Here is a 25,837-nt window from a genome sequence, read left to right as displayed (position 1 = left end):
AGAGACCTTCAAGATCATCGCATCCAACCCATCAACCAATCCAACACCACCTAAACAACTAACCCATGGCACCAAGCACCCCATCAAGTCTTCAATGAGGTCTCCCCTCAGCCTCCTCTTCTCCAAACTAACCATCCCCAGCTTCTTCAGTCACTCTTCATCGGATTTATTCTCCAGGCCTTTCACAGCTTCCTTGCCCTCCTCTGCACTTGCTCCACAAACAGTAGCCAGTGTGGAAATGCAGACTATGCATCCCTTCCTACCTATCTCTCTCCAGATGAGATGTGTCCATGTAACTGTCCCACAAACAACTACTTTAAAAAGAATTTTACACTATTTATTCAGAGTGGGGCATACAATCCCATTTACAAAACTCACAGTTGTGCAGTAACAACACATTACTGCACTACTAAAATTTCCAGTGCTTATGATTTTATTGTACAATCACTTTCTGTAGTAGTACAAAATAGTATTTCCAAAGCTGTATACAATACCAAAAAAGTTACAGAAATGTTAACTGCAATTTAAAAATACATTTTCAAGGGTAGCTTGACACTTTTCTGCTTTATTTTAAAGCCATTCAGCTGTCTACTACCTACTTGCTATACAAATACATTTTCATATACATTATGCAGATGTCAGTAGTAAGCAATACCAAGTGTATCCATCACCATCATAATTGCTTGCAGAGGATCCACAATTTCTTGCATGTTGTCTTTCCTCAATACCCAGTCTGGTTTAATTCTGTGAAAATAGTTAGTAGTTTGTCATTAAAATATACTGCTGAGGGGTGGGGAATAGGGGAGGAAAAAAAAGGAAAATAGAGATGCCTAATTTTCAAACTCTTACCTTGAAACCATTTTTATTCTTAGAGGAGTTACTGGAATGAAGAAAGGTCCACTTAAACTGTTTGTTTTCTGCTTCATGAGTTCTCTCTCTGCATCTGCTTTGTGCTTGCGAGCTGTAAGTTTATAGATGCTTTGGAGGCAAGAAACAGCTCTGGGCATGCTTCGGATTGCCTGAGAAAAGGTGAAAATGTACACAGTTAATACTGCACATCTAAAAGAGGCTTTAAAAAAAGAAAGAAAGAAAGAAACTAGTTTCATTCAAGGGAAACAGAAATTTCCTAATTAAAGCTGAACTTCTGCCCACAAATACAGTGAAACCATTTTAAAGTCAGCAGACTTAACAAGTCTGTGATCTCATGTTTTCAAAACACTTAACTGGTGTGTGATGTAAGAGCATGCATTTCCTGCGATCTCACAAGTCAGATTTCACTAATTTTGCCTTACAACCAATTTTCACATGTAATCAACATAAGCCTTCAGTGACTGGTACAGAGGTAAATGAGTGTTTGTACCCATCTTGATAACTATGAAAGAATAATGCAATTGCCAGAGGTGGCCAAATGACTTGTGCTTGTATCTGGTGAATAAACAGGTAATTAATTTTCAGCACAAAACCCAGGCTGCCCCAATAACCTTATCAGGGATTATAGCAATAAGCATGAACAAAGAAATCTTCAGAAACAATCTGTTACAATAGTGTACATCAACACAAAATCATAGACAATTGTATTGCCAGTTGTTAATGACGAGGATCTTAAACTTTATCAGAAAAGCAACAGTAAACTTTCAATAAGTTGAATGAAAAGTAATCAAAGTGGCAACTAAACTGTATCTAATGCTAAGCTATTGATAGTAAACTCTATGGGAAGCAGGAACTGCAATATCATAATCTTGCAAAGACTGCAGGATCTGAACCTCAGGATCTTACTGAATAGCTCTGGGTCACCAGGGTATAGAAAGTACCAAACGGTGACTGTTTTCAGCATCTTAGAAATACATGTTTTAAAATGAGGATTTAATCATAATTAGCATTACAGCCATAATAGGTATGGTGGAGAGCGAGAGAGAAAAAAAAAGTTACAAACATCACCAAGACATGCAAGAAAAGAATGTTGCATCACATTAAACCAAAATCATGAAAGTCTTACCAAAGCTCTTTTTGAGTCCTTTGAAAGGATGGCCAACAAGCAACAGGTTTTTGTGAATATGCTTCCTCCTTTCTCTGAAATTTTGTCCCCTGCTTTTCCCCTGTATATTTGCAGTAAGTCTAGCAATGTATCTATAGAATGTTCCACATCATAAACTGCTTGAGTGGTTTTTTCACACTATTATACAAGAAACAGACAAGACATTATATAGCCAGATCTTTAGAATCTTTCAGGTTAGAAGAAGAAAGCAAAATCCATTTTCACATGCATTTAAAGAGAAAATTAAATTACATTAAGCTCAGAGAAATTTTAAAATAAAGCGTAAATGTTATTTTTTTCCCTCCTAAACCAAAAATCTAAGACTTCAAATGCAGATGTCTATAGGATGGAAAATGAGTATTTGATACTACATTAATATCATGCCTGCTATATGGGGGAAGGCCATTATGAGAAGGTGACAATACAGTGGGGCAGGATCAGGCCATCCCTTTCAATACTGCATTTTATGTACTTTTTCATTGGTGATATTATTATTCCTGTTTACTTTTTCTCTTTGTGCTGGTCTATTAAACATTCTTTATCTCAGCTTACAGGGTTTTGGTTTTTTCCTTCCCATCTCACTGGGAGGTGAGGGGTCAGTTGTGTGAGTGGCTCAGTTGCTGGCTGGGTCTATATAATGACAGTTAAAATTCAGAAACAATTTTGGTTTTGGTTTGGGTTTGTTGTTGCTGTTTTTAATTTTATCATGAAATTTTGTGGATAAATAAGTCATATATAACCTACAGCTTATAATACTGAAAAAGAAAATACTGAAGTTACCTTTGAAACATTAAGGAGAACTTGAACTGAGTATCTGATCACATCCATACACGGAACACTCCGGTTGCAACTTCGGATCAGACTGAAGATAGAATAGATTGCTCTGCTCTGGGCCATATTTGCACAACAGAGTGGAGACAGCCTGGTAGACACCTCTACAGTGATTAAAGAAAATAAACAAAAACTCTGAAGCTCAAGCAATTTAATTAAAAAATAAGATAAAACCCTGGCTGGCAAGTGCAAAGAAGTAAAAAGTGCAATTACTGGTTAAAACAAGTATTTCTAAATCAACAGTTTTAATACTTCAGACTAAAAATTCAGTAGACAAAACAATTCATGGAGATAAGTCAATTATAATTACTGTTAATTTATATTATGTAAGGCATAGTATTACTAGGAGTGCCAGGAAATCTGAGCAATCATATTGCATTTCCTTTCTCTACATAACCCTTTTAACATTCCTCCTAAATCAATAAACTGATTTTAGCCTAGAAGAAACCATTCATACATTGCAGCCACACAGAAAGCGTAAACATCATTATGAAGTCTTCTCAGCTGAAAAATACCCAGTTTCTACCAGGTCAGAAATCTATGAGATAAAATAAAACAAAATACTGACCTAGATGCTTTAATGCTGTGAGAATATATGAGAAATCTTTGTATTTTAGGAGGTAGTCAATAGCAGTTGCAGTTCTGTTGCACAATTTGTTTTCTTCTCTGCTCCTTTCATTAGCCTTTTGTAAACGATGTCTTAAAGCTTTCGTTTTTGCTGTGTCGTTGCTCTTCCTCCAAGAATATCCTCTCCACAATGCCTACAGAAAAGGAATTCCACAAAGAGGAAAAAAAAAAACGTTGGCAGCAAGAGACAAGAGAACGTCCCTTACTTTTGCAAATCAATTTTACAAGTCTGATGAAGCATTTACTTACCTTGGTTGTTAATTCTTAAATATTTACCACTCAGTGTTTAATCTTCCAAATACTGCATTTGCTAGACAGAAGACCAAAACAAACACCCATATGCATCCCACCTAAGTCACCAGTATCTACCTACTTAATGATCTGTTTGCATTTAGCTTTGATGTCTAAACTGAAGCTGACTTGGATTGCAGTTTAACTGAGAAACTCACCAACCAAAACAAACATTTTCCCTCTCCCCGAAAACCCATGAGAGAAAAAAAGAAAAGGAAGTGCTGTTTTTTTCAAATTATAGTTTTCTTACATGAAGTCTGTACCTGAAATTTCATTATTCCGACCGCAAATCTCCTCCTGCGCCTGCAGACAAGGAATCTCCATACGTTGCGCTGGATGATGGCTGCTGCATGGTTCCTGCGGCTCAGCCAGCCCCGAATTGCACGCTGTAATTGAATGAGCCTTTGGTAATCTCTTTGGAATCTTCTCTGCTGCATTTTCGCTCGGAACCATCTCTGTGTAAAATTAAAATACATTTCTATTTATTTAAGATGTTTTCCCTAAAGTCTCTTTTCCCATCCTCAACAAGCATTGACAATAACTGCACAACTATTTTAACATGAACTTTGAGAGATATAGGCATTATAGGCATCTCCAGTACTCATGTAACCATCATGACACACCTCTGATTGGCTTTGGGGTAGCTGAACTGCATGACAGCGAAATGCAGTAGTAGTCAGGGAAGCACTCTGAGTAGAGTAGGAGAGTTTTTGGTTAGAAGTGACCCACAAGGCCAAGTGACAGGTCCTGCACCTGGGTCACAACAACTCCATGGTAAGCTACAGAGTTGGGGATGTGTGGTTGGAAAGATGGAACTTGGAGAGGGACCTGGGGCTTTTGATTGACAAATGACTGTGAACCAGCAGTGTGCCCAGGTGGCCAAGAAACCCAGCAGCATCCTGGCTTGTATTAGAAACACTGTGGCCAGCAGGAACCTTGTACTCAGCACTGGTGAGACCACACCTTAAGTATCATGTTCAGGCCTGGGCCCCTCACTATAAGTAGGATACTGAGGTACAGGAGCATGTCCCGAAAAGGGCAACAAGGCTTGTGAAGGGCCTCGAACACATGACCTACAAAAAATGTCTGAGGGAGCTGGGGTGGTTCCGTCTAGAGAAGAGGAAGCAGAGGAGAGACCTCATCACTCTCTACAACTACCTGAAGGGAAGTTGGAGAGAGGAAGAGGCAGCCTCTTCTCTTTGTTGCCCTCCTCTAGATGCATTCAAGGACCCAAACACCCTTCTTAAATTTCATGGCCCAGAATTAGACAGAAATCAAGGTGAAGCTGCACCACCAGCAGGATAATCACCTCTTTTGACCATCTGGTCATGCTGATTTTGAGGCACCTCAGTATGTTTTCCTCAAACACACAACTTTAAAGTGCTGCTTTGCAAGAACAGCAATCTTAAACCCCACACCCCAAAACCATTACTCCACATTCAAAATTACCTGAATTTTTATTGTGTTTTCTTTAATTCTGTGAAACCTCTTCTTTTCAAGGAATCCTCTGACTCTGGCCTGCACAATGATAATTCTCCTCCGTGTCTGTAAGTAAGCTGTTCTTTGGTCTTTCACAGCCAGGTGAGATCGGTACCATCGTTGTAAGACAAGAGCTGCTTTTCTGTATCTTGTATACTGTGCCTTAGCTTTATACATTAAGTAATAGGTTTGTAATGTAGTAGCTGCTGTTCTAAGTTGAAGGAATTTTCTACGCTGCACAGACATCTGAAGAAAAGCCTGAATCTTTCTGGCAGCTCGCATTTGCCTTGCTATTTTTCTTGCTTTCATGCCACGAAAGGCAGACTGAATAATTACTATTGCGTGTCTTTGAGCAAAATACTGTTTCTGCAAACGAGCGTTGAGACATGTTCTGTACCACCTCTGAATAGCAACTGCTGAACTGCGAAGCAATTTATAGCGAGCCCTTGTCCTTCGGCATCGGAACATTGACTGGATCCTTATTGCTGCTGCCTTCTTCTTGAGGAAACGCCTCCTCTCAACACACATTTGTAGGAACGCTTGGATGCGCCGTGCAGCAGTCCTGCTTTTATACAGCTGCCTGGCTTTTTTAGCACGGAACGAGGCCTGAAGGCAAATGACTGCTTTTTTCATTTGTGCATAGCTTTCCATGTCAGCCTCCTTGGCCATTTTGGCTCTGAATCTTTGCTGTATGACTCTGGCAGCCCAGCAGAGCCGCTTGTAATGCCTGCGTTGCAGATACATGCGATAGCTGGACTGGATTCTAGTCGCCGAGGCCTGCATCACTTGCAGCTTCTGTCGCTCCTTCATGCCTCTATATGCTGCTTGAATCACAATGGCAGAACATTTCATTGTCAGATATTCCTTGCGCTGATCCTTTCCTTTCATGTAAGATCTATAGTAACACTGTATAACAATAGCTGCAGTTCTCATGTTTTGATAGGACCTTTTCTCCCTGTGCATTTTGTAGGCTGACTGTATCCTACTGGCAGCTAAATGCATGCGCTCAATACTCTTCCGCACCCTGATGCCTCTGTACACTGCCTGTACACGTATAGTTGCTCTGCGAAGAGAAAGATACTCCAAAGTACGCTGCCTTGACAGGATCAAAGCTCTATATCTTCTCTGAAAGACAAGAGTAGCTGCTTTGAGAGAGAGATACCTTTGATGTTCTCTAAAGGCTTTAAAATTTTTCTGAACAACAACAGCAGCTTGGTGCATTGCTTGATGTCGTTTTTTTGCCTGCATGTCTCGAAAAGCCCTCTGAATACAAATTGCTGCTTTTCTAAATGCAGAGTAATGCTGTACTGTGATTTTCCTTAGGTTATTTGCTCTGTATCTCTTCTGTATTACCTGGGCTGCCCACTGCACTTTTCTGTAATAGCAGTATTGCCTATACATTCGGTAGTTTCTCTGTATTGTAAGTGCTGCCTCACGTCTTTTCCTCAAGAAGCGCCTTGTTTTCATTCCTCTATAGGCAGCCTGAAGAACCATAACGGAATTGTACAGTTTTAAGTATCTTTGTCTCACACGCTTCCCCTCCCTGTAAGCACGGTAACGTTGCTGTATGATTACTGAAGCAAGTCTGAGAGCTTGATAAGAAATGTAAATTTTATGCATTCTTAACATGGCTTGAATAACTGTAGCAGCTTGATGCTTCTGCTGCATTTTTTTCCTTACCACAAAGCCTCTATAAGCAGACTGTATGATAACAGCAGCATGGAGGAAAGAAAGATACTCCTGACGTTGAAGTTTTGCTACTTTTGTTGCTCTGTATCTTCTCTGAATTACAATAGCAGCTGTCTTAATGGAAAGAAAATGTTTTCTTTTGAGGAAAGCTCTAAATCTGCTTTGAATAAGCACAGCCGATTCTCCCATAGCTCTTAGAAGCTGCCTTGCCTTCATACCACGGAATGCAGCCTGGATCTGAAGTGCAGCACTTCTGATAACCATGTAGTTGTGAACTTGTCTATCTCTCTCCTTACAAGCACGGAACCACTGCTGAATCTGCCTAGTTGCCAGCAACAATCTTCTGAAATCCCTCTGTTGTCTGTGCATTCGATAGTAGGACTGTATTACTGTTGCTGACCGATGCATGTTTTTTAAGTCTTGACGGACCTTCATGCCTCTACAGGCAGCTTGGAGGACAAGGACAGATTTCTTGAGTTCCAAGTACTTTCCACGTTGTACTTTGCCTAAACAAAATGCTCTGTATTGTCTTTGTATCATAATTGCTGCCACTCTCATTGCCTGGTATTTTACGCTCATGCGATGCATCCTGAACGTGGCTTGGATACTAACAGCTGCTTGATGCATACCATGAATTTGCTGTCTAACCCTTACAGCTCTATAAATTGCCTGAATTTTGACTGTGGCTTTTTTCAAGGCCAAGTATTGTTGTCTTTGACATTTAGCACGAATAACTGCACGATAATGCCTTTGAACTACTATAGCTGCAGATCTAAGTCTTTTGTAGTCCTTTCTAACCAGGTAAGATTTGAAGGCAGCTTGTATAACTGTAGCAGCTTTGTTTAGTTTGCCCAATTGTTTCCTCACGGTCATCCCACGGTAAGCAGACTGCAAGACTAACACAGCTGCCCTTGTTTTTAGATAAATTGCTTGTTGGGTTTTTTTCCTACAGTAAGCTCTGAAGTATTTTTGAATCACTAGTGTGGCTTGCCTTAGTTTCTTGTATTTCATTTGATTTACATGCATTCTGTAATAGGACTGAATAACTGTTGCAAGATTATGTTTCTTTTGAACTTCTTTTCTCACCATTTTCCCTCTCCACATTGCCTGAAGACACACTACAGAGTTACGCAGCTGAACATATTCTCGCCGTTGTTTCTGGCCTACAAGAGTGGCTCTGTAATGCTTTTGGATAGTTAGCACAGCATGTTTCATAAGCCTGAATTTTTTTAGAGCCAGGAATTTTCTGAAGGCAGACTGTATCTTAACAGCAGCAACATGATGTCTTCGAATCTGCTTTCGCACCTTCCAGCCACGAAACCCTGCTTGTAAAGAAAGTGCTGCTTCTTTTGTCATTAAAAATTTCAGCCTTTGTCTGTTACCAGTCTTACAAGCTCTGTACCATCTCTGAATCACACAGCAGGCCTGAACCATTGCCCTATATTTCATTCTTGCAACATAAGCTCTAAAAGCAGTCTGAATTGCAATAGCAGCTCTGTATTCAAGTTTGAGTGTTTTGCGTGTTTTATAACCCCTGTAGGCTGCCTGTAAGCACACCACTGCTTTTCTAACTTGCAGGAACTTTTGCCTCTGACACAGCTGTTTTTTGTATGCACGATAACATTTTTGAATGACAATGACAGCACTGTAGATGCTTAAATAACGTTGCCTGTCCCTTTTCATTCTGTAGCATGCCTGGAGAAACACTGCAGTCTCCCTCCACCTTTGTATTTGTTTCCTAACAAGAAAACCTCGCGCTACAGCTTGGATTCTTATGGAAGCTTCCTTAAGATTCCTATAATCTTCTTTAAGTTGAAGAGCATATCTGTGAGATCGATACCTTCGCTGGACATAGAGCGTTGCCTCCCTCAGTGTACAATAACGCTGACGAGCCTGCCTCATCCTCACAAAAGCCTGAATCTTCACTGTTGCATTTTTCAAGCTTTTAAATCTCTTCTGGACAATATAAGCACGGTAACTTGACTGAATTTTTATCACAGCTCTCAGTGTGCGAGCCTCCTTCCTAGCCACCATTCCTCTGTAGGCAGACTGTAGGACAACAGTGGCCAGACGCAGCCTCTGGAAAGAAGCAGCTGCTCTTTTGGAAGCGACATGGGCCCTATACCGGCTTTGAATTACAGAAGCAGCACGTTTTATCTCTTTGTATCTTTTTACTTGTTGGTATTTTCTCACATGTGACTGCAATGTGGCAACAGATTTTTTTAATTTTAGAAATCTTAGTTGCTCTTTCCTCATTCTCCACAGTGACTGAAGAACACAAACTGCTTTTGTTTGTCTGTATAGTTTGCGTGCCTTCATGCCTCTAAAAGCAGCCTGCAGAACTATTGCTGCTGCACGCTTTTGCAAGTAGCGCTCTCTTTCAATTTTCCCTAGCCTGTAAGCTCTGTAATACTGCTGAATTACCACTGTCTTTGCCCTAAGTTCCTGGTAAACAAGTCTGGCCAGCTGACATCTGTACCAAGCCTGAATTTTGATAATACTTTGCTTCATAGCATGATACTGCTTCAGATCTCTGTGCATCCTATACCAAGACTGTATGACAAGGGCAGCTCTGTTTCTTTTAGCCTGTTTTGAGGATTGCCATTTTCGGAAGTAGGTCTGAAGCACTAAAGTTGCTTTAATTTTCTGTTGAATTTTGTAATTTCTCCATCTTCTGAATGCAGACTGAATAGTAAGTGCTGAAGATTTTAAGGTTTTGTATCTTTGCCGATCTTTCTTTGCCAACTTGGATGCACGCAGATGACTCTGAATGGTGATAGTAGCCCAAAGAATTCGTTTATATGTAGCAACACACTTCACCATTCTTACCCTTGCTTGTACAAAAATAACATAGTATTTCAGCTGTAAATATCTTTTCCTAGCTGAGTATCTCCTCCAATAAGCCTGCAGAAAAAGAGAAACAATTTACTTTTGTTAAATTTGAGAACGACCAAACTCAGATTTGAACTTTATTCCTACTTAATCCCTAGGAAGGAAGACCAGATATCAATGTAAAAAAACCCAAAAGCCAAATTCCATGAATTACTGCTTTTTAAAGCATTTTCACTTCTAAATTGGCCCTGGCAACAAAAGATTCTCTTTTAAACTACTGGAAAAATCAGTAATTCTTTAATCTTCATTCTACAAAGTCTTATATTTAGTCTTAGGTAATAGTGAGGAAAATACCTTGAAGGAACTGAATCAACTGCCCAATTACTAATACTAATTACTAATTGGTAACTAATGTTTGTCATTCTGAATGTGCCCACTGCAGGTGTCATAACACTAGGAGAATAGTTGTTAATTATTTTTTATTTTTAGGAAACATTTGACATTTCTCTTGAGGAAAGTTACTAATACATCTCAAAAGACCAAGAAAAAGTACTACACTTCCATGAAGACATCAGTTCCTGCAAGCAGAACAAATGACCCTACACAAGCCTTTACAGGTTTCAGAAGGTTTCTTTGCTTTGTAGTGTCACTTTAGATTGTATTACCTGAATGACTGTGGCAGATTCATTTCTGGCTTCTTCCAGTTTTGTCTTTTTCAGATTTAAAAAAGTCATCCTAGCTAAGTATCTTCTCCAGTGCTTCTGGATGAAAACTGCTGCATTCACTTTCTTCAGGGCACGTCGACGAGACAAGAAGTTTACTGCAGCATTTTGAATTACACGAGCAGCTATGTCTCGCTCCTACAAAGAATGAATTTCCACTGAATCAGTAGGACTGAAATTTTCACTTGCATTTTTGATTTATTAAAATAACTGGCTAAAGCACTCGCATAAAAAATAGGCTTGTTGATACCACAACTTTCTTTAGTAAAATAATTTTCCTTATTTCACCTCTGAGTTTGTTGTAAAAGGGTAGGATCATATAAGTCTGCATCCCCCATCTCCATACTTCTTCCTCTTTGATACTCCATTTTTTCAGTATTCTTAAGGCAGTCATTTTTAAGTCTTAGTTTTACTTTTTAGTCATAGGTTTAAGGTATCCTTGCTAATGGAGCACATCAGAATGCTTCCTAACTCTAATTAAATAATAAGTGTATAGTCATATCAGCCATGTCCATCTACCCATACACCAAACAGTGTTTATATAGTAACCCAGAGACTGCAGAAACAAACTGATGTAGGTCAAAGTAAAAAGCAACTAACAAAAGGTAACACAACAACCTGGTCAGAATCCTCCTACTAGCTTATCCTACCACAGGGCAAAATATATATGCACATACTGTACAGTGTTCATAGGTTTTGGTTATTCCCTGTCCCTCCATTAAAATCTTTAAAAATATTTATTTTAAAACAGTTATGAAAGGAATGTTTTACCATCATCATTAAGGTTGTATAATTTTCATAAAGAAACTGGATTTGAAAAACCTACATTATGGATTCTTAGAATATTTCACTTGAACACTGTTCCAACATAGAACAGCATGCCTCTCAGACAGCAGTGGCATTTATCGACCTTAACATTGTCGTAGTTTTAAAACCATCACAAGATTTGTTATAACTACCAGAAAAGCAAGAAACAAAATATCAAAACTCATGAGCTTCAGTTTAAAACACTAAGGAAGTTTAGCTCCTGAACAAAAAAAAAGTAAATTCATGTAGAAATTTAAATTACTCTTTTAATGTTGTAGACACTACTAGAAATTAAAAATAAACTACTCCCTTGTTTTAAAGGAAGTACTGCAAATATTTTATATTTGAAGTGTTGGGGAAAAGACTTAAGGAGTGCCATGCCACAATCAGAACACAGAAGAAAGAGCAATAGGCTTTTAACAAATGTAATTACTTCAGAATAGTCTAAAATGAAAGTGGGTTTTAATAGATTACACCAAGAAAGATATATATTTGAATAGCAAAAATGGTACTCATTAATTAAAATGCCATTGCTATTCTAATAAAACTGCATAATCCAAATAGTAAATATATATGCTCTATTTAGCATTTCTCAAAGTAGAAGCTGTATGTTGTACAGGTGAAGAGTACCTGAGCACGTTTCAGTTCCCTTTTCAGCCTGTAATTCCTCCAAGCAGCCTGAATTAATCGTGCAGCCCGAGTTTCTTGCCGAAGATCTAGAAGTCGCGAACACAGAAACGATAGGTAGGTAATAACCACCTATGTAAACACAGAACACAGCAAGTTAAGGGCTATACAGAAGACAACATATTCACAAGAGATCAGAACATGTTTCCATCAGCTGTAAGGGCTTTCTACCTTCTCATCAGGAATTGTATTTGACATGTCTGAGTGATGAATCATTGCTGGTATTCCACCTAGGTCAGAAACTGCAGTGTTGATCAGCTGAAAGTTTTTCCTTTCATTGTCCAAGAGTTCCTTGTATAGGACTGCGGCAGTTAGAGCTTTGCAAAGAGAAAAACGTTTGTCAGATCAAGTTTTGCATACAACAAACATATTTAACGTGAACTTCTGTGCATAAAAAAAACCAACTCACTTTGGTTAACATTTTCTTCCGTAACATTTAGAGAAGTATCAGACTCGGAAGAGAATGAGGAGGAAGAGTTCAATCCCACTGTATGAGTTCTTGAGCATTCTACTGTTTGAGTTGTACGTTGGCACACAGCTTCCAAAGGCACATAACATGGATGATAATGATGAATCAAATGACATAATACTCTACCATCTGAGAAACACACTGTGAAATTTTCCACCTGTTAAAATACAGCAAGACACAAGTTCCTTGAATTTTTGTTACCAGTTCATTGGAATAAACTGGATATAGAATTCATTATCTTGTACCGCTGAAAGTACCAAGTGCAAATTTTTTTTGACCAAAAAAAATGTTTATGTAGCTTCCTTTGAACACTCACTGTGTAGTGACACACAGCTGTGAGAAACCAGAAACAAAAAGATGTGAATCACTACACAGTGAATCTCCAAGGCAAACATTTGAGAAAACAAATAGAAAGCAATCTTTATAAGAGCGATCTTCATGGATGACTTTTCACTGTTCTATTCTACCCTTCAGAAAAACTTACTGTATTCTAATCAGAGACAAGTCTCTGAATAGTGCTTCTCTTGGAACGAACAAACTACAGATCCCTTCTAATACATCTGACGAGAAGAATTCCCCTTAGCAAAACTGTATTTCTCATAGTTCCTATAAATGGTGAAAATTCTATGCACAAATACTGTTAGGATGAATGCTCATTTAGAAGCAAACAAACAAAACCATCTCAATTTCATATTCCAGGAAGAATGTTTTATTTTTAAAAGGCTAACTAGGAGCGGAGACCATTTTGCTCAAATTTGTTTAACGAGAACTGCATCTAAACACAAAAGGTGGCTATTTCAAGTCAAATTGAACAAAGCCCAGAAGGTTATTTAAAGCTAATTACTGCTGGCTGCCACTATATATTTGATAGTTTGAAGAGTTCTGCTTTATGAAGAATAAGCATGTTTACAACAGCAAAGGATGCATTTGCTGTAATGTACACAAAAGTTTACCTTGATATTGTAAAATCCACAAACAGCATTAACCCATGCCATCAGCAGCTTCGTATTTTCACTGTAACTTTGAGGTGAAGAGTTACTACTATCATCATCTTGTACTTTGCAATTTGAAGAAGTCTTGAGAGCACCCAGTTGTGTTTTCTTCTTGTGTGCATTCTTTAAAAACTCAATTTCTTCTTTTAGCTGGTCCACGTTAAGAAATACATCCACCTGTTAGAAAGAATAAAAACAACCAAAACTTTATTTACATCAACAGTTGTGCATTACGGCAGCTGAATGCAGAAACTTTAGATAACAGTATTTAAAAGAGAAACTACTCTCACTACTTAGCAGTACCTGCCACATTGAATCAGTGGATAACCTGCATTTGCCAGCAGAGATGGCAGCGCCTGCTCCCAACTGTTTCAGATAAAAGAACCTAATCCACATTCCCACTGCTCTGCATAAAACAGTGACTTCATTAGTTAATAGTTGGGGGAAACAGGGAAATTCCCTCAAACAGACTGTGTAATTTCGCTAGACTTTCAGAGGAAACAACAACTTCAGAGAGTCTTGCCTGCATTTCTGAGTCCATGCACCACTCATTTAAAGGATTCTGAGAGGACTTTATCTGGTGTGATAGTGTGAAAAGATTTGGAGAGCAAGTAGCATATCCACAGGGCTTAGATAAAGCCATTGCTCACTGAAATTGTTTCTTTGATCAAAAGCAACACAAACAGAACTCGCACATCAGGAAAATTAACTGGAGAAAGGCAACTGCTCAATACTGTCAGAGTAGTTAATAAACTGTTTATTTCCTTCTAGCTTTTTGATAGTTAATTGTATTTATATTAATGCCTACTTACTGGAGAACTCCACCTGAACTTGGATCTTATTTTACCTTTCATATTTCCTTCCAAACATATTTGTCAACTGGATATTTTCAACAGCCTACCCAACTCAAGTTAACTCCTAAAACAGTCTTAAGAAATATTTTTGCATCCTCTATTTCTGTTTGGTTTTGTTTTGTTGGGGTTGGTTTGTTTGTTTGATTTCCTTGTAGCTTTGAAATGCCATTGCAGTAATGCCTACAAAATCTTCATTCCTGTTTCAAGAATGTTTCTTCAAATTGACCATTTCAGACAAATGGGAATGTGGAAGGGATGTAACTTCAGACCTTACTCTACTATCATCTACCAGTTTAACCCCAAAATGTCCTTTTCAGTGAGTAAGAGCTTACCAGCATTTTGAGATCAACATTATTTTAATTATCAATTCTGCTGTCATAACACAAATTCAAAAGTTAGTGGGGTTTTTTTTAAGTAATTGTATTGAATGCATCCAAGAAGCAGGACAGTTAAAATGTTATCTAAACTGTATTGTTACTGAACAGTTATCAACCTTGGGTAAAATCTGCATGGCACCTTGCACATACAAATTAGATCATTTCACAATCTAAAATTTGATTAGTAGAGGCTTTCACAGACAACAGATGTTCCTGAAAGACTGGCATTTTCATTATTGCTCATCTGTGGCTAGCTAATTAATTGAGTAGTACCTGGAAGGCAAAGACAATTTTCCACAGGAGTGCTAATGTTCGTTCTCTGTGTCTGTCCACAATGTCCCTGGAGGCAATTGAAGCACCTATCAAATAAATCACAGAATTAAAGTATGCACAAGTGTCTTGATGCACTCAGAATGACCCTGATTTCTAGAGCTTACCATTTTCATCTTTCAGGTCAATTCCTCGCTCTTTAAGAACATTAAGAACAATGTCAACATTATGCATCTTCTGCAGACGACTTACTGCAGGAACTCTCAGTTGTTTTGAAAGATTCCAGTTTTTGGTGAGAAGTTCCATTGTTCTCCTAGCAAAGGGAATTTCAGTTTAATGTCTCAGCCAAGCCCATAGTGAGCAATACATAAAAGGAAAAAAAAAACACAATTAAAAAAATATAAAATTCACAATAACTCTGTATCAACGCACACAAGACGAACGCCGCATTGTAAGTCCACAGCCAGATTTGTTACAGCAAAATCAAATTCATCAAGTGGAGTTTGAACATGACTGACAGGTAGTCCTAAGTAACCAAGATGACGGGAAAGGTCACCTTCACCACTCAGGAAGTCCCGAGAAAATGCAAGCAGAAGGTCTTTGCTAGCCTAAAAGAAAAGAACAACAATAAAAAGAGGATAATCTTAATGCTACAATGTTTATCAAGCAGAAAACATTCCTTATGCTCTTTCCCCCAAACTGCATTAAACATCTCTTTGTTAATACTTTAATTATTTTCAAAAATTTCTTTTTAGCCAGTTCACACAGCTTTAGTTTTCATTGTACCTGGCCAACACGTCTGCTTACATAATACCAACTCAAGAAAAGTTTTTTAATAGAATATAACATATTGATCAAAGCCTCTGCTTGACAGCTGTTGCACAGTCACTTGTCATAACAAAACAGCAAAACAAACAGAAGAGCCTAAACTGACTTGGCAGTTTAAGATCAGCTGGAGTATGCTAGATATTTAAAAATGATGCAGAAGCTTTGGAGTCCTTCCTACAGGACCAACACTCCAAAATTTTCTTAGGCATTTATTTATATGACCATGACATGACCTGGAGAGAATGTTCATGCAAAAGGATGTACAGCCAAGACTTGTTAAACAAAAATACACCAGGCTTACAATAACAGCAAAAATTTAAAATTTTAAGACTCATTGCAGACGTTCTTTAAGACAATATTGGACAGAGACATCAACTCACAGCCCTCTTACCTTGAACTCTGCATCCTTACAAAAGAGGCAAGGGTCATGGTCAATTATTCTGGATCTTTTGGCACGATCCAGAAAGCAAACTAACAGCAGCAATTTTTTCAGTGTGAATTTTGACAAAGCTTCTTCATGACCTAAAAAGATATAACCCATTAAGTGACAGCTCAAAAATTAAGTGCTAAAAATGGGTTTGGAAGTAGTAATTACCTTCTCTGTAAAGGTGAGGCACAGTGGGATGTCTGTATTCAGCTGCAATGTCGGGGTTCCAAAGCAAGCGATTATGGATAAATAGTGCTAAACCCATAACATCACTGTTATTCTCCAAAGGTATCAGTTCTCCATAGACAGCCTAATATGAAAGGAGGGAGAAAACCAGCAGAATTATTAAAAATTACCACACACATGATGAGGTTTTTCTGAATAACAGACATTACTGAAAGTCTAAAGCAGAGCATGGTAGTCTCTAAATATCAGGGTTTTTTTCAAATCAGTCACTGAAAGAAATTTCAGAAGATTCAACCTCATTTCAAAACATGCATGATCATCTGCATCTGAGGAACCAGTGAGGAACTTCCTTAAGACAACCACATTTTTATCTAGTTTATGAAAAGGTGAAACTGATAGGAAATTGCTTATGTGCCGCTGGGTCAGAGTTAAAACTTCCACTTTTCCTCAAGAAAATATTTTCCTTTTAAATAAGCAGTTTTAAAGCATGTCAGTTGTAGTAATTTAAGAGATGAAAACATGCTGTAACTGAATTTAATCTACTTGATATAGTAAAACAGAAAAATGCAGACACGCTCACAACATCCCCTATTAAAACAGAAAAAACCCTCTCTCATTATAAACCATAAATACTGCACTTACTTCCAAACCTACACGCAGCCACAAAGGGTTGTAAGATAAAAGCCAGTTGAGGACTTTCTGCCTCTCTCCTGCAAGAAAGCATTTTGTAATATTACATCCAGCAAACACTTCACATGACAGCAGAAATTGATATCAACCAGCTTCAAGATCAATCTAGTGTGTGCATAATCCATTTTTTGTATTTGCAAGAAAAGGGAAGATGCAAAGTTTTAGTATTCTTACCTACATCTTTCCAGAGGTGTCTGTCTTTACGAACTAGCAAATGTTTATTTTCAATCTCAACTTCCAGCTTCTTAATAGCTTTAACCATTGTTTCAGATGTGAACAGACGGCAAGCATCACGCCGCAATTTATTCAGCTTACGGTGAACCGTGTAAGCTCTTAGAGATGCTTCATCTTTTGTTGGTGCTCTACAAACACTGGCCTTATGAAGGTTCTCTTCTCCCAAGATAAGAGCAGCTGCATTTACTGTTTAAACACATACAAAAACTAAGCATTTACATCTCAAATAAAAGTAGCTTTGCTTACTTCATTTACTTTTTTCCTTTCAAGTCCCTATTTTGTTATTTTCCTGCGGACTAAATGACCTTATTCCTCAGGAAGCTTATCAGCTATCACACTAAACACACGTTGTCAAGTACATATATATAGAAGTCAAATATTTAATAGAATACTTAATTTCATAAGCAAGCAGTGATAGGATTTCAGTTTTAAGATCAATATATGATCTTCAAATTTTTAGATTAAAACAAAAGAGAGGAAAAATTACATTACCATCATCTTACTAAAATGACACATATTTCACCTCACAACACCCACTGAGGAGGAGAGCTGCAGTAGCACATTCCAGTGTGTATTTGTTATTTGTTACAAAGCACACTTCCCGTTCAGGTGTGTGGTATGCTGTGCTTGGCACAAGGAAATGCACCATCCATATTTATCACAAGGGGAAAACACAATTCTGAAAAGGGCTAGATGGTTAGAAAATTCGTCTGGGATGAACAGCACCATCTGCAATGTAAGAACTGCTTTTGGTTTAGTGTAGTCTGCATTTTCTAGCATAACAGCCACTGAAACATATTACCACATATTTGGTTTATGATTATGGCAGTGTGAAGTAAGAAGGTGAAAAGGGAATCACAGGTGATATATACAAATTGAAAATTCAAAATCTGCTCTTAACTAAGAGCTTCATGTTACACAAATTAAAGTGGCAAATTAGGGCTAGTGTTAAGATAGTACTACTATTCACTGATATTAGTAAAGTACACTACAAAACGTTTAAAGGACAAAGTGAAAATTCTTGCACTCTTACTTTGTGAAGTGTTTGTTTTCACACTGAAGTCATCAGGGGTAAGGACAAAATTTAACCACCAGGTGAAACCTCGTTGCTGCTTCTCCTTCCAACGTTCATCATAAAACACGTTTTTAGCAGCAAAAGGCATTGGGTGCCTAGGGATGACTTAAAAACAAAGGAAAAAAAGTCTCTGCAGTTCTTGAAATGTTTGATAACCAATATACATTTCATAGTGGGAAGGATTAACATTTGATACTTCATTTGGATCTACAGGACACATACACAAAAAAAGTAGATTGTTAAAATCTTCAATGAATTGCAAATCAGCCACCATTAAATAAATTTAAGCCACAAACCATGGATTAAATACATTAAAATGGTGAATTCAGGCCATTTGCAATGCACATCTTGGAGCAAATCAAAGCTGAGCAGGACTACAACCAGGAAGAACCATTACAGGAATGAGTTCTCAGCTCAGTATTATTAACTTGCAAAATTAGTACCTTTTTGGTCAGAAATTTTCTCTTCTAAGGTACTGTGTTGTTATAGTAAAACATTTTCAGATATGGAAGAGGCATTTCACTGATAACCATCAGTCAGCTGGGAACATCTCTGTGATGTAGCTTTTACACTTACAGGCAAAACTTGAAGAAAGCAACATTCACCTTCAGCTGGCTGTGTCTTGCTATTAATTTTCTTATGAGTAGTCAAAATGGAATGCAAGAAGTTACATGTATTTTTCTACTAGGTACTGATTCATTGTTGGGACAATCTTCTATTTCATCTCAATTCCAACCACTTAAGTCTTACCAATGCCTAGCACTACAGCAATTGTGACATTCAGTTTAGTGTGTGGTCTTTTACCGAATGTTAGAAGTTTGCCTACCTGTTTTCAGTGGTTTTACAAATGTCAGATGAGCCTGAGCCAATCCAGGGATGGGTTTACTAATTCTGTTGGTAGTTTTAGATGCTTTCTGAAGTGAAGAACCTACAAGCATTAACATAAGTGTGTCAGTGGAAGTCAATGTTCACATCACTAGAAAGCATGGAACCAGAGTAATTAAACATGAACCCATACAAAATACCAATGATCTCCTGTTGATAGAAAAAGTTAAGCAAAGCAACCTGACTACAATTAAGAGGGGAAAAATAAAGAATTACAATTGTGTTTCACAGTTCTTCCATATACCAAGGAAACGTAGTGTTACCAATTTTTGCTATAACAACTAAGCTAAAACAACCACAAAGCTAAGTAAGTTCCCTAGAAGATATGGAAGTGTGTATTCTGTAAACACCTGGGGTGAGAGGTATAAATTTTAGGGCTTGATTCACTTCTTCCCATCAGTTAGATTGCATACTACATTGGCACTCATTCCAGAGCAGCCTGATCTGTGTTAATCAAGGCACGATCTACCAGGTGTTATTCATCCCATAGCAGTGGAACATAAATAAAACACAAAGATAAAAATGCAGATCTAGGCTTTACGAACTCAGAGCATAGAAATTACACGCTTTTAGGACAATTTTATGTTGACAGCACAAGAAGGATTTAAAAAGTATGCTGCTGCAGACAGACTATAGTTGCTGCCTAACACTAACAAGATGGTACTTTAGAAAAAAAGAGATGGAGATCACAAGTTACAGGCTGAACTCCCCTGCTTAGCTGCTGATGTAGTTTTCCCTGGAACATTCACTTCTAGAAAAGTGAAGAACTCATTCCAATTTCTCACACATTTCTAATAAATTTTAAATAAATTTGACAACTTTAAGTTGGGTCTCAAGTGGATTAAGTTAATAATGGGCATTTCAAAGTTTACTTTTAGTAATAAAGTGTGATTTTATTTATTTTTTTGGGGGGGGATGAAGCCTAGGCAACATGATCTGCATGACTAGGATAACAGGCTATATTTCTCAGGAAAAACTGTCAAGAGTCATTCCAAGTTAGCATAATTTGTTTTTCACAACTAGGATTAAGAGACAGTAAAGTAATTTTGGATTCACAGAACACTTTCTTGTCTGGCCCATCTATGGATGGGCTTAATGAATGAATAGAAATAACCTGGCAGATGACAACTTTTCCCACTGCACAATAACAGTGCTGGTATGTTATCTTTTTACATAGACTGACTTAAAAAAGCTTGAAAACAAAGTGCATTACCAAGAGCTCCAAATCACATCTAGATCACAGCACAGATCACCTGAACTAAAGAAAGCAGCAGATGTTATTTTGATAAGAAAGCCACGGCAAATTTTTTGTTACACTGCAGACGCTGCATGAAAAGTCTGCAAATGAAATGTTTCTTTCAGACCCTCATAATTTTTTTGTATTCCAGAGCATGTAACAATTAGAAAACCAAAAATATCCTGAAATACAGTAAGTCAACACCTTCGGATGTTCAAGCAATAAAGTACTGGAAAACAATAAAAGCAGAAAGATATATACAAGGCTGACAACAAAGCTAATTACAGAGAATAAAAAGCAGGCTGAGTGAATGAGACTTACAAACTACACATTCAAAAACATCTGACAACAGCAATCCAACCAAATGTGCAACATGGTAACTGTACATATGAGAGTTTCATGGAATGAACAAGCTCTGCTACAGAACTGGCAGATACTTCACCTGTTACTGCCACTAACAAGGTTTATGAAAGAATAAAGTAAAATTCAGTGCCAATTACATAACCAAAACTGACCCACTTTTCAAAATTTTAGAAAGCAGATAGCATATAACAATTAGGAAAGGCCACAGTTCAGAGATTAAATATTCCTGACTCTTGTTAGAAGTTTAGTTTGTTTTCTCTAGATTTCTTAGTCAAAGGCATCTTTAAGAAAGTGGCAAATGAAGGAAGTGATGCTCACCAGCTTTCTTTCTTTGCCCTGCTTTCACTCGGTTGGTGGGTTTAAAGGCTGATGAACTTGTAGTAGGATGTTTTTGACTGTCCACGATAGATGTATGAGTTCTTTTTCTCTCCACTTCTTCCACATTCACTGGAGCTGTCTCTCTACAGTTTGCTACAAATACTTCACTCTTCCTCTTACGACACAGAGTAGTTGATTCAGTAGGAGATGGATTTAGTTTCTCATTGTGATTCTTATTTTCAGCTGTAACAGGACCTATAACTGGAAGGCACCTAAAAATGTCTGCTTTAGTGTGCAGTGGCGCCATGGTATCACATCCCATTATTGCTTTACTAAGGCATTTCTTAGATTTCAGCTGGAGGGTTTCCGGTCTTTTTCCTTCAGCAGCACCAGGCTTACTTTTTATGACAGTAGCAGAAAGAATTGGACGCTTTTTGGGTTGCTCTCTCCTAGAAGAATTGCAAGTCTGAAATGCTTCTGTAGAAGGAAGCCTGGAGTGATTTTCCTTGGGTTTATCACAACGAAGCACCTGTGACTCTACATTATGCACCTCAAGGGCTTTGCTTAAATTGCATTCTATATGAACATAAGCTTCTGTCTCTACATCTCCATTTTTCTTCCATTTTGAGGGTAGGATTCTCCTCACAACATAAGTCTCTGTAGTAGAAGATACCAAAGGTGCCTCAACTTTAGGAGTCTTTGATTGTTTATCTGACAAGATGTCTTTCACAAACTGATCAGGTGAAAGAATTGGAACAGGCTGCTCTGCTACACCTATATCCACTTGGTAAGTGCCATTTACAAAAGAATCTGGACTTAAAAATCTCCTTGTACTTAAAACAGGCACAGATGCTGTGTGTTCTGGAGTGCAAACGGGTGAGAGTGTACAATTAAGAACTGGTTCACTGTCTGAAATTGGCAGTTGCTCCAAACCAGGAGAGCTATATGCACGTCCAGATTTTAATTCATTGTGTTCATTAATGCATTTATTGACATTACAGCTGTCTATTTCAGGCAATAACTCCTCATTTACAATGACAGCAATATCTGAGAATGTAGTGGACCTTCTCATTTTAACTGGTGTGCAAACAGTGTTACGATGTTCTTCCAGCACTGGTGCAATAGGAGATATTGGCAATTTATTTTCTGAGCCAACAAGAGAGTAATTTTCTGGGGACACATTGTTTTGCATTGTGTTCTGATTTTCACATGGCTGAAGTGGGCTTCTGAGTCCATCCACCTTCTGGGAAACTTGAAAGGTTTTATTATTAACCTTTTTAATATTCCAGGTACTTCTTTTAACTTTTATTGAGGCAGATGATTCTGAAGAGCCTTTCTTTTTTGTATTATCCCAAAGACTCCTCTGAAAAATAACCATAAATAAAAGTTAGTAGGCTGGTTTTCTACTTTTTTTTTTTGGTGTAAAACTGAGTATTAGTTGTATATTAATTCAAAATCTAAAGTACTCTAAAAAGAAATCTGAATTCTGGAATTCACCAGAAGTTATTTCTGGGCTTGAAAACAGTTTTTTTACGTTATCATCTAATTTTGTTCTCCAACCTGTAATGCACCAGTATCTACTTTCTAACCCAGCTGAGAAATTTTGGGCACAATGGGCTTTCCAGCACACACCATCATTTATCAGTTCATCACTCTCCTTCACTGAATTCTATAACAGAAACAATACCTGTGGCAGCAATGCCAAAGCAATAACAGTAAAAAACATAATAAACACACACTCACCTTTTTCTTCAGAGGCTGCTCAGCAACACCCAGGAGCACAGCCTGATGCTTTACAATTCCATTAATAATAAAAGTAACCAGTTCTCTGACTTTTCCTTCTTCTAAGGGTGTCCATGTTACAGAAACAAAGACTTTTTGTCCTGACTATTGAAACAAACACACACAAACAAGTTTAATACCTAGCTCTTAGGTACAATTATGGAATCATACAGAACTGTAATACAGAATTAAGCAGGTTGGAAAAGACCTCAGAGATCATCAAGTCCAACTGATCACCCAACACCATCTAATCAACTAAACCACAGCACTAAGTGCCTCATCCAGTCTCTTTTTAAACACCTCCAGGGATGGTGACTCCACCACCTCCCTGGGCAAAAGTTAATCACAAACCAAACGAGAAGTGGTGTACAGAATGAAAATCTATTCTGACAAAAATGAAGTTATAAACAGTTGTTAAATACTTGAATATCAGTTTTCCTCTGACAGGTAAATTTAAGCAACCTCTAAAACTTCTTACCAAAAGGACATATACCTCTTAATGAAAATATAATAGAAAGCAAGCTAGAACGCATAGTACAAAGCACAAGACTTGAGCAGAGTTTAATAGAAAAGAATAGATCATTTCTTTTGCACATACTAACCAAAGTCCTCTAAAGTAACCAAAAGAATTCTATTTGGACATTCAGAGATGTTTAGAAACTTAGCTTAATCTAAATAAAAGGCTCCATTTTAAAATAATTTTTTAGTCAAACAGCCTGCAAAGATGAGATTTGACAGAATTTCATTAAAAAAAAAACCCAAACTGAAGACATTGCAAATGAACAAGGGCATAGTGTAACTACGTATGACTTATGCAAAGATTATTCACACAAAGAGACCTCCACCAAATCATCTGGGGGCTCTGCTAATGCCAATACTAACAGACCAAAGACGGGTTATAACTCCGACAAAAATCAAAGACAGTATGAAAATGACCAGTCTCTCGAGCATTTGGAGTCACACTTCCTGAGGCAACGAAAACACACAAGCTGATTTAATGTGTGCTTATACAATCAAGCCGGCCAACAGTGGGTAGTATTTATTAATTACCACAGGACCTTAATATTCAAATACTTCACAGTGAGACTCCAGCCTGTTTTTATAAGCGCGCTTGCAAGATACCCAGAGACTTTCATCTCTCCCAATGATTGGAGTCTAGATGAGCACAGACACCTCTTTGGCCAAACTGCCCTTTTAAAATTCAGCATTGATTGCCTTAGCCACAGTTTATATTTCCTTAAGACTCACAACAATTCATTCCTACATTAAAGCTATCTTTAGTCCTATTGTATCATTACTCGCCATGACGAGCAGTGCATTAGCAACCTCTCCACAATACACTCCCTCACCTTTTCTTCCTGAACCACACAGATCCTTTCCAATTTTTTGAGAGGTCATTTTCTAAACACCTCTTATTCTTTTATCTGTTTCTAAAACCACACTCCCTGAGAACAAACAAATATTTTTCGCACCTTACTGCCAAACCCTCTCTCTTCGGCCAGGGTGTGGATCCTTCGAGACTGGTGACAACCCCTAGTTCCTGAGGCCCAGCCTCATAAAGCTCCAGCGCTTCCCCCTCAACAGGGACCACAAACACAGCCAGCGAACACCACCCACATCGGACGGGCAGCTTTAACACTACCGGCTGTCTAAAACCGGGAGGCTACGCGGCCGGGTGAGGCGTGACTGCCTCAGGGGAAGATCGCGCTCCAAGCCGGTAACTCTGGAGCGAGTGGAGAGGACGGCAAGGAAGCTGGTGAAGGGGCTGGAGAATAAATCTCATGAGGAGCAACTGCGAGAGCTGGGTCTGTTTAGTTTGGAAAAGAGGAGCCCAAGGGGAGACCTCATTGCTCTCTACAACCACTTGTAAGGATGCTGTAAGGAGACTGATGCTGGTCTTTTCTCACAGAAAATTAGTGATAGAACAAGAGGGAACGGCTTCAAGATGCCACTGGGTAGTTTCAGACTAGACAGTACCAATTTTTTTTCCCAGCAAGAGTGGTCAAGCTTTGGAATGTGCTGCCCAGGGAGGTGGTGGAGTCACCAACCCTGGATGTGTTCAAAGGTGGTTTGGATGTGGTGCTTGGGGATATGGTTTAGGGGTGAACTCTGTAGAGTAGGGCTATTGGTTGGACTTGGTGATCCTGAGAGTCTTTTCCAACCTGAATGCTTCTGTAACACCCCTTGGAGGGGCTTTCTCCGCGCTGAAGAACGAGCGCCTCAAGCAGGGAGCGACCCCGCTCCCCTTCATCTCCAGCCCTCCCAACCGCCGTGCACCCCTGCACACAGGGCATAGCTCGGGGTCTCTTCCGATATCACCCATCCACTCCCCTACTGCTCCCTGCCGCCGCTTCACAGCCCCCGCCCGGTACCTGCACGGAAAAGCAGCGATGCTCAATGCTAAAGCCCCTGGCAGAAGCCGGGAAGCGGTCGACGACCACCTCTACATCCTCGGTGTTGGGGTTGTCGATGGCCAGGAGACGCGTGCGGGAAGCACCAACACGTAGGCTGCCGAAGCTGAGGAACGGCGGCCGGGAGAAATGGCTCAGAACCAGCACTGCGGGGGCTTCGTCTTCGTCCTCGTCCTCCTCACCCCGTCGCGCAGCCCAGCGCCGCCGCCCATGGCTGGTAGAGGGGCTCATCTCCCATACCGACGCTCCGGAAAAGAACCCCGCAGCCATGCCGGGGCAGAACCCCTAAGCAGGATCAAAACAGGAACCAACCCCAGCTCCCCACACAGCCACCGCACCAACCGCCCGCGCGTTCAAACACAGCGCTCCGCCAATCCCAGTGCAGGCCTGCCCAGCCTAGTCCTGCCCCCCACTTCTCCACCAATTAGCGCAGGGCGTT

The 25,837-nt window shown here is 38.9% G+C and overlaps 1 protein-coding gene across 1 annotated transcript; it reads right to left on the bottom strand.

Annotated features, from left to right (window-relative positions):
* Window positions 1-585: 585 nt before the first annotated feature.
* On the bottom strand, window positions 586-25,668 carry ASPM (assembly factor for spindle microtubules). Its single transcript, XM_054165640.1, has 24 exons — window positions 25,360-25,668; window positions 22,949-23,092; window positions 21,206-22,568; window positions 19,229-19,330; window positions 18,361-18,507; window positions 17,268-17,513; window positions 17,046-17,113; window positions 16,386-16,527; window positions 16,182-16,312; window positions 15,395-15,570; window positions 15,130-15,275; window positions 14,966-15,051; window positions 13,423-13,638; window positions 12,410-12,626; window positions 12,172-12,317; window positions 11,944-12,072; window positions 10,450-10,644; window positions 5,234-9,856; window positions 4,048-4,239; window positions 3,435-3,627; window positions 2,816-2,970; window positions 1,997-2,173; window positions 850-1,019; window positions 586-744 (listed from the first exon to the last, which is right to left on the bottom strand). Exons 1-24 carry the CDS (start codon window positions 25,666-25,668, stop codon window positions 639-641), a joined length of 9,579 nt encoding a protein of 3,192 aa, XP_054021615.1. The 3' UTR covers window positions 586-638.
* Between the last annotated feature and the right edge of the window lie 169 nt (window positions 25,669-25,837).

Source organism: Dryobates pubescens, chromosome 11, assembly GCF_014839835.1.
Source record: "Dryobates pubescens isolate bDryPub1 chromosome 11, bDryPub1.pri, whole genome shotgun sequence".
In the NCBI taxonomy this organism is placed as follows: domain Eukaryota; kingdom Metazoa; phylum Chordata; class Aves; order Piciformes; family Picidae; genus Dryobates; species Dryobates pubescens.
The sequence above is the reverse complement of the archived record's forward strand: the minus strand, read 5'-3'. Positions and strand labels throughout refer to the sequence as shown.

Bases quoted from the DNA above. Each gene is read 5' to 3' on its own strand.
- ASPM (XM_054165640.1), bottom strand. From the start codon at position 25,668: ATGGCTGCGGGGTTCTTTTCCGGAGCGTCGGTATGGGAGATGAGCCCC. The intron at 13,639-14,965 runs GTACTACTCAAT...TCTTTCTAACAG, and splicing joins AAATTGTCTTTGCCTTCCAG to GTGGATGTATTTCTTAACGT. The intron at 745-849 runs GTAAGAGTTTGA...CTATTTTCACAG, and splicing joins AGAATAAAAATGGTTTCAAG to AATTAAACCAGACTGGGTAT.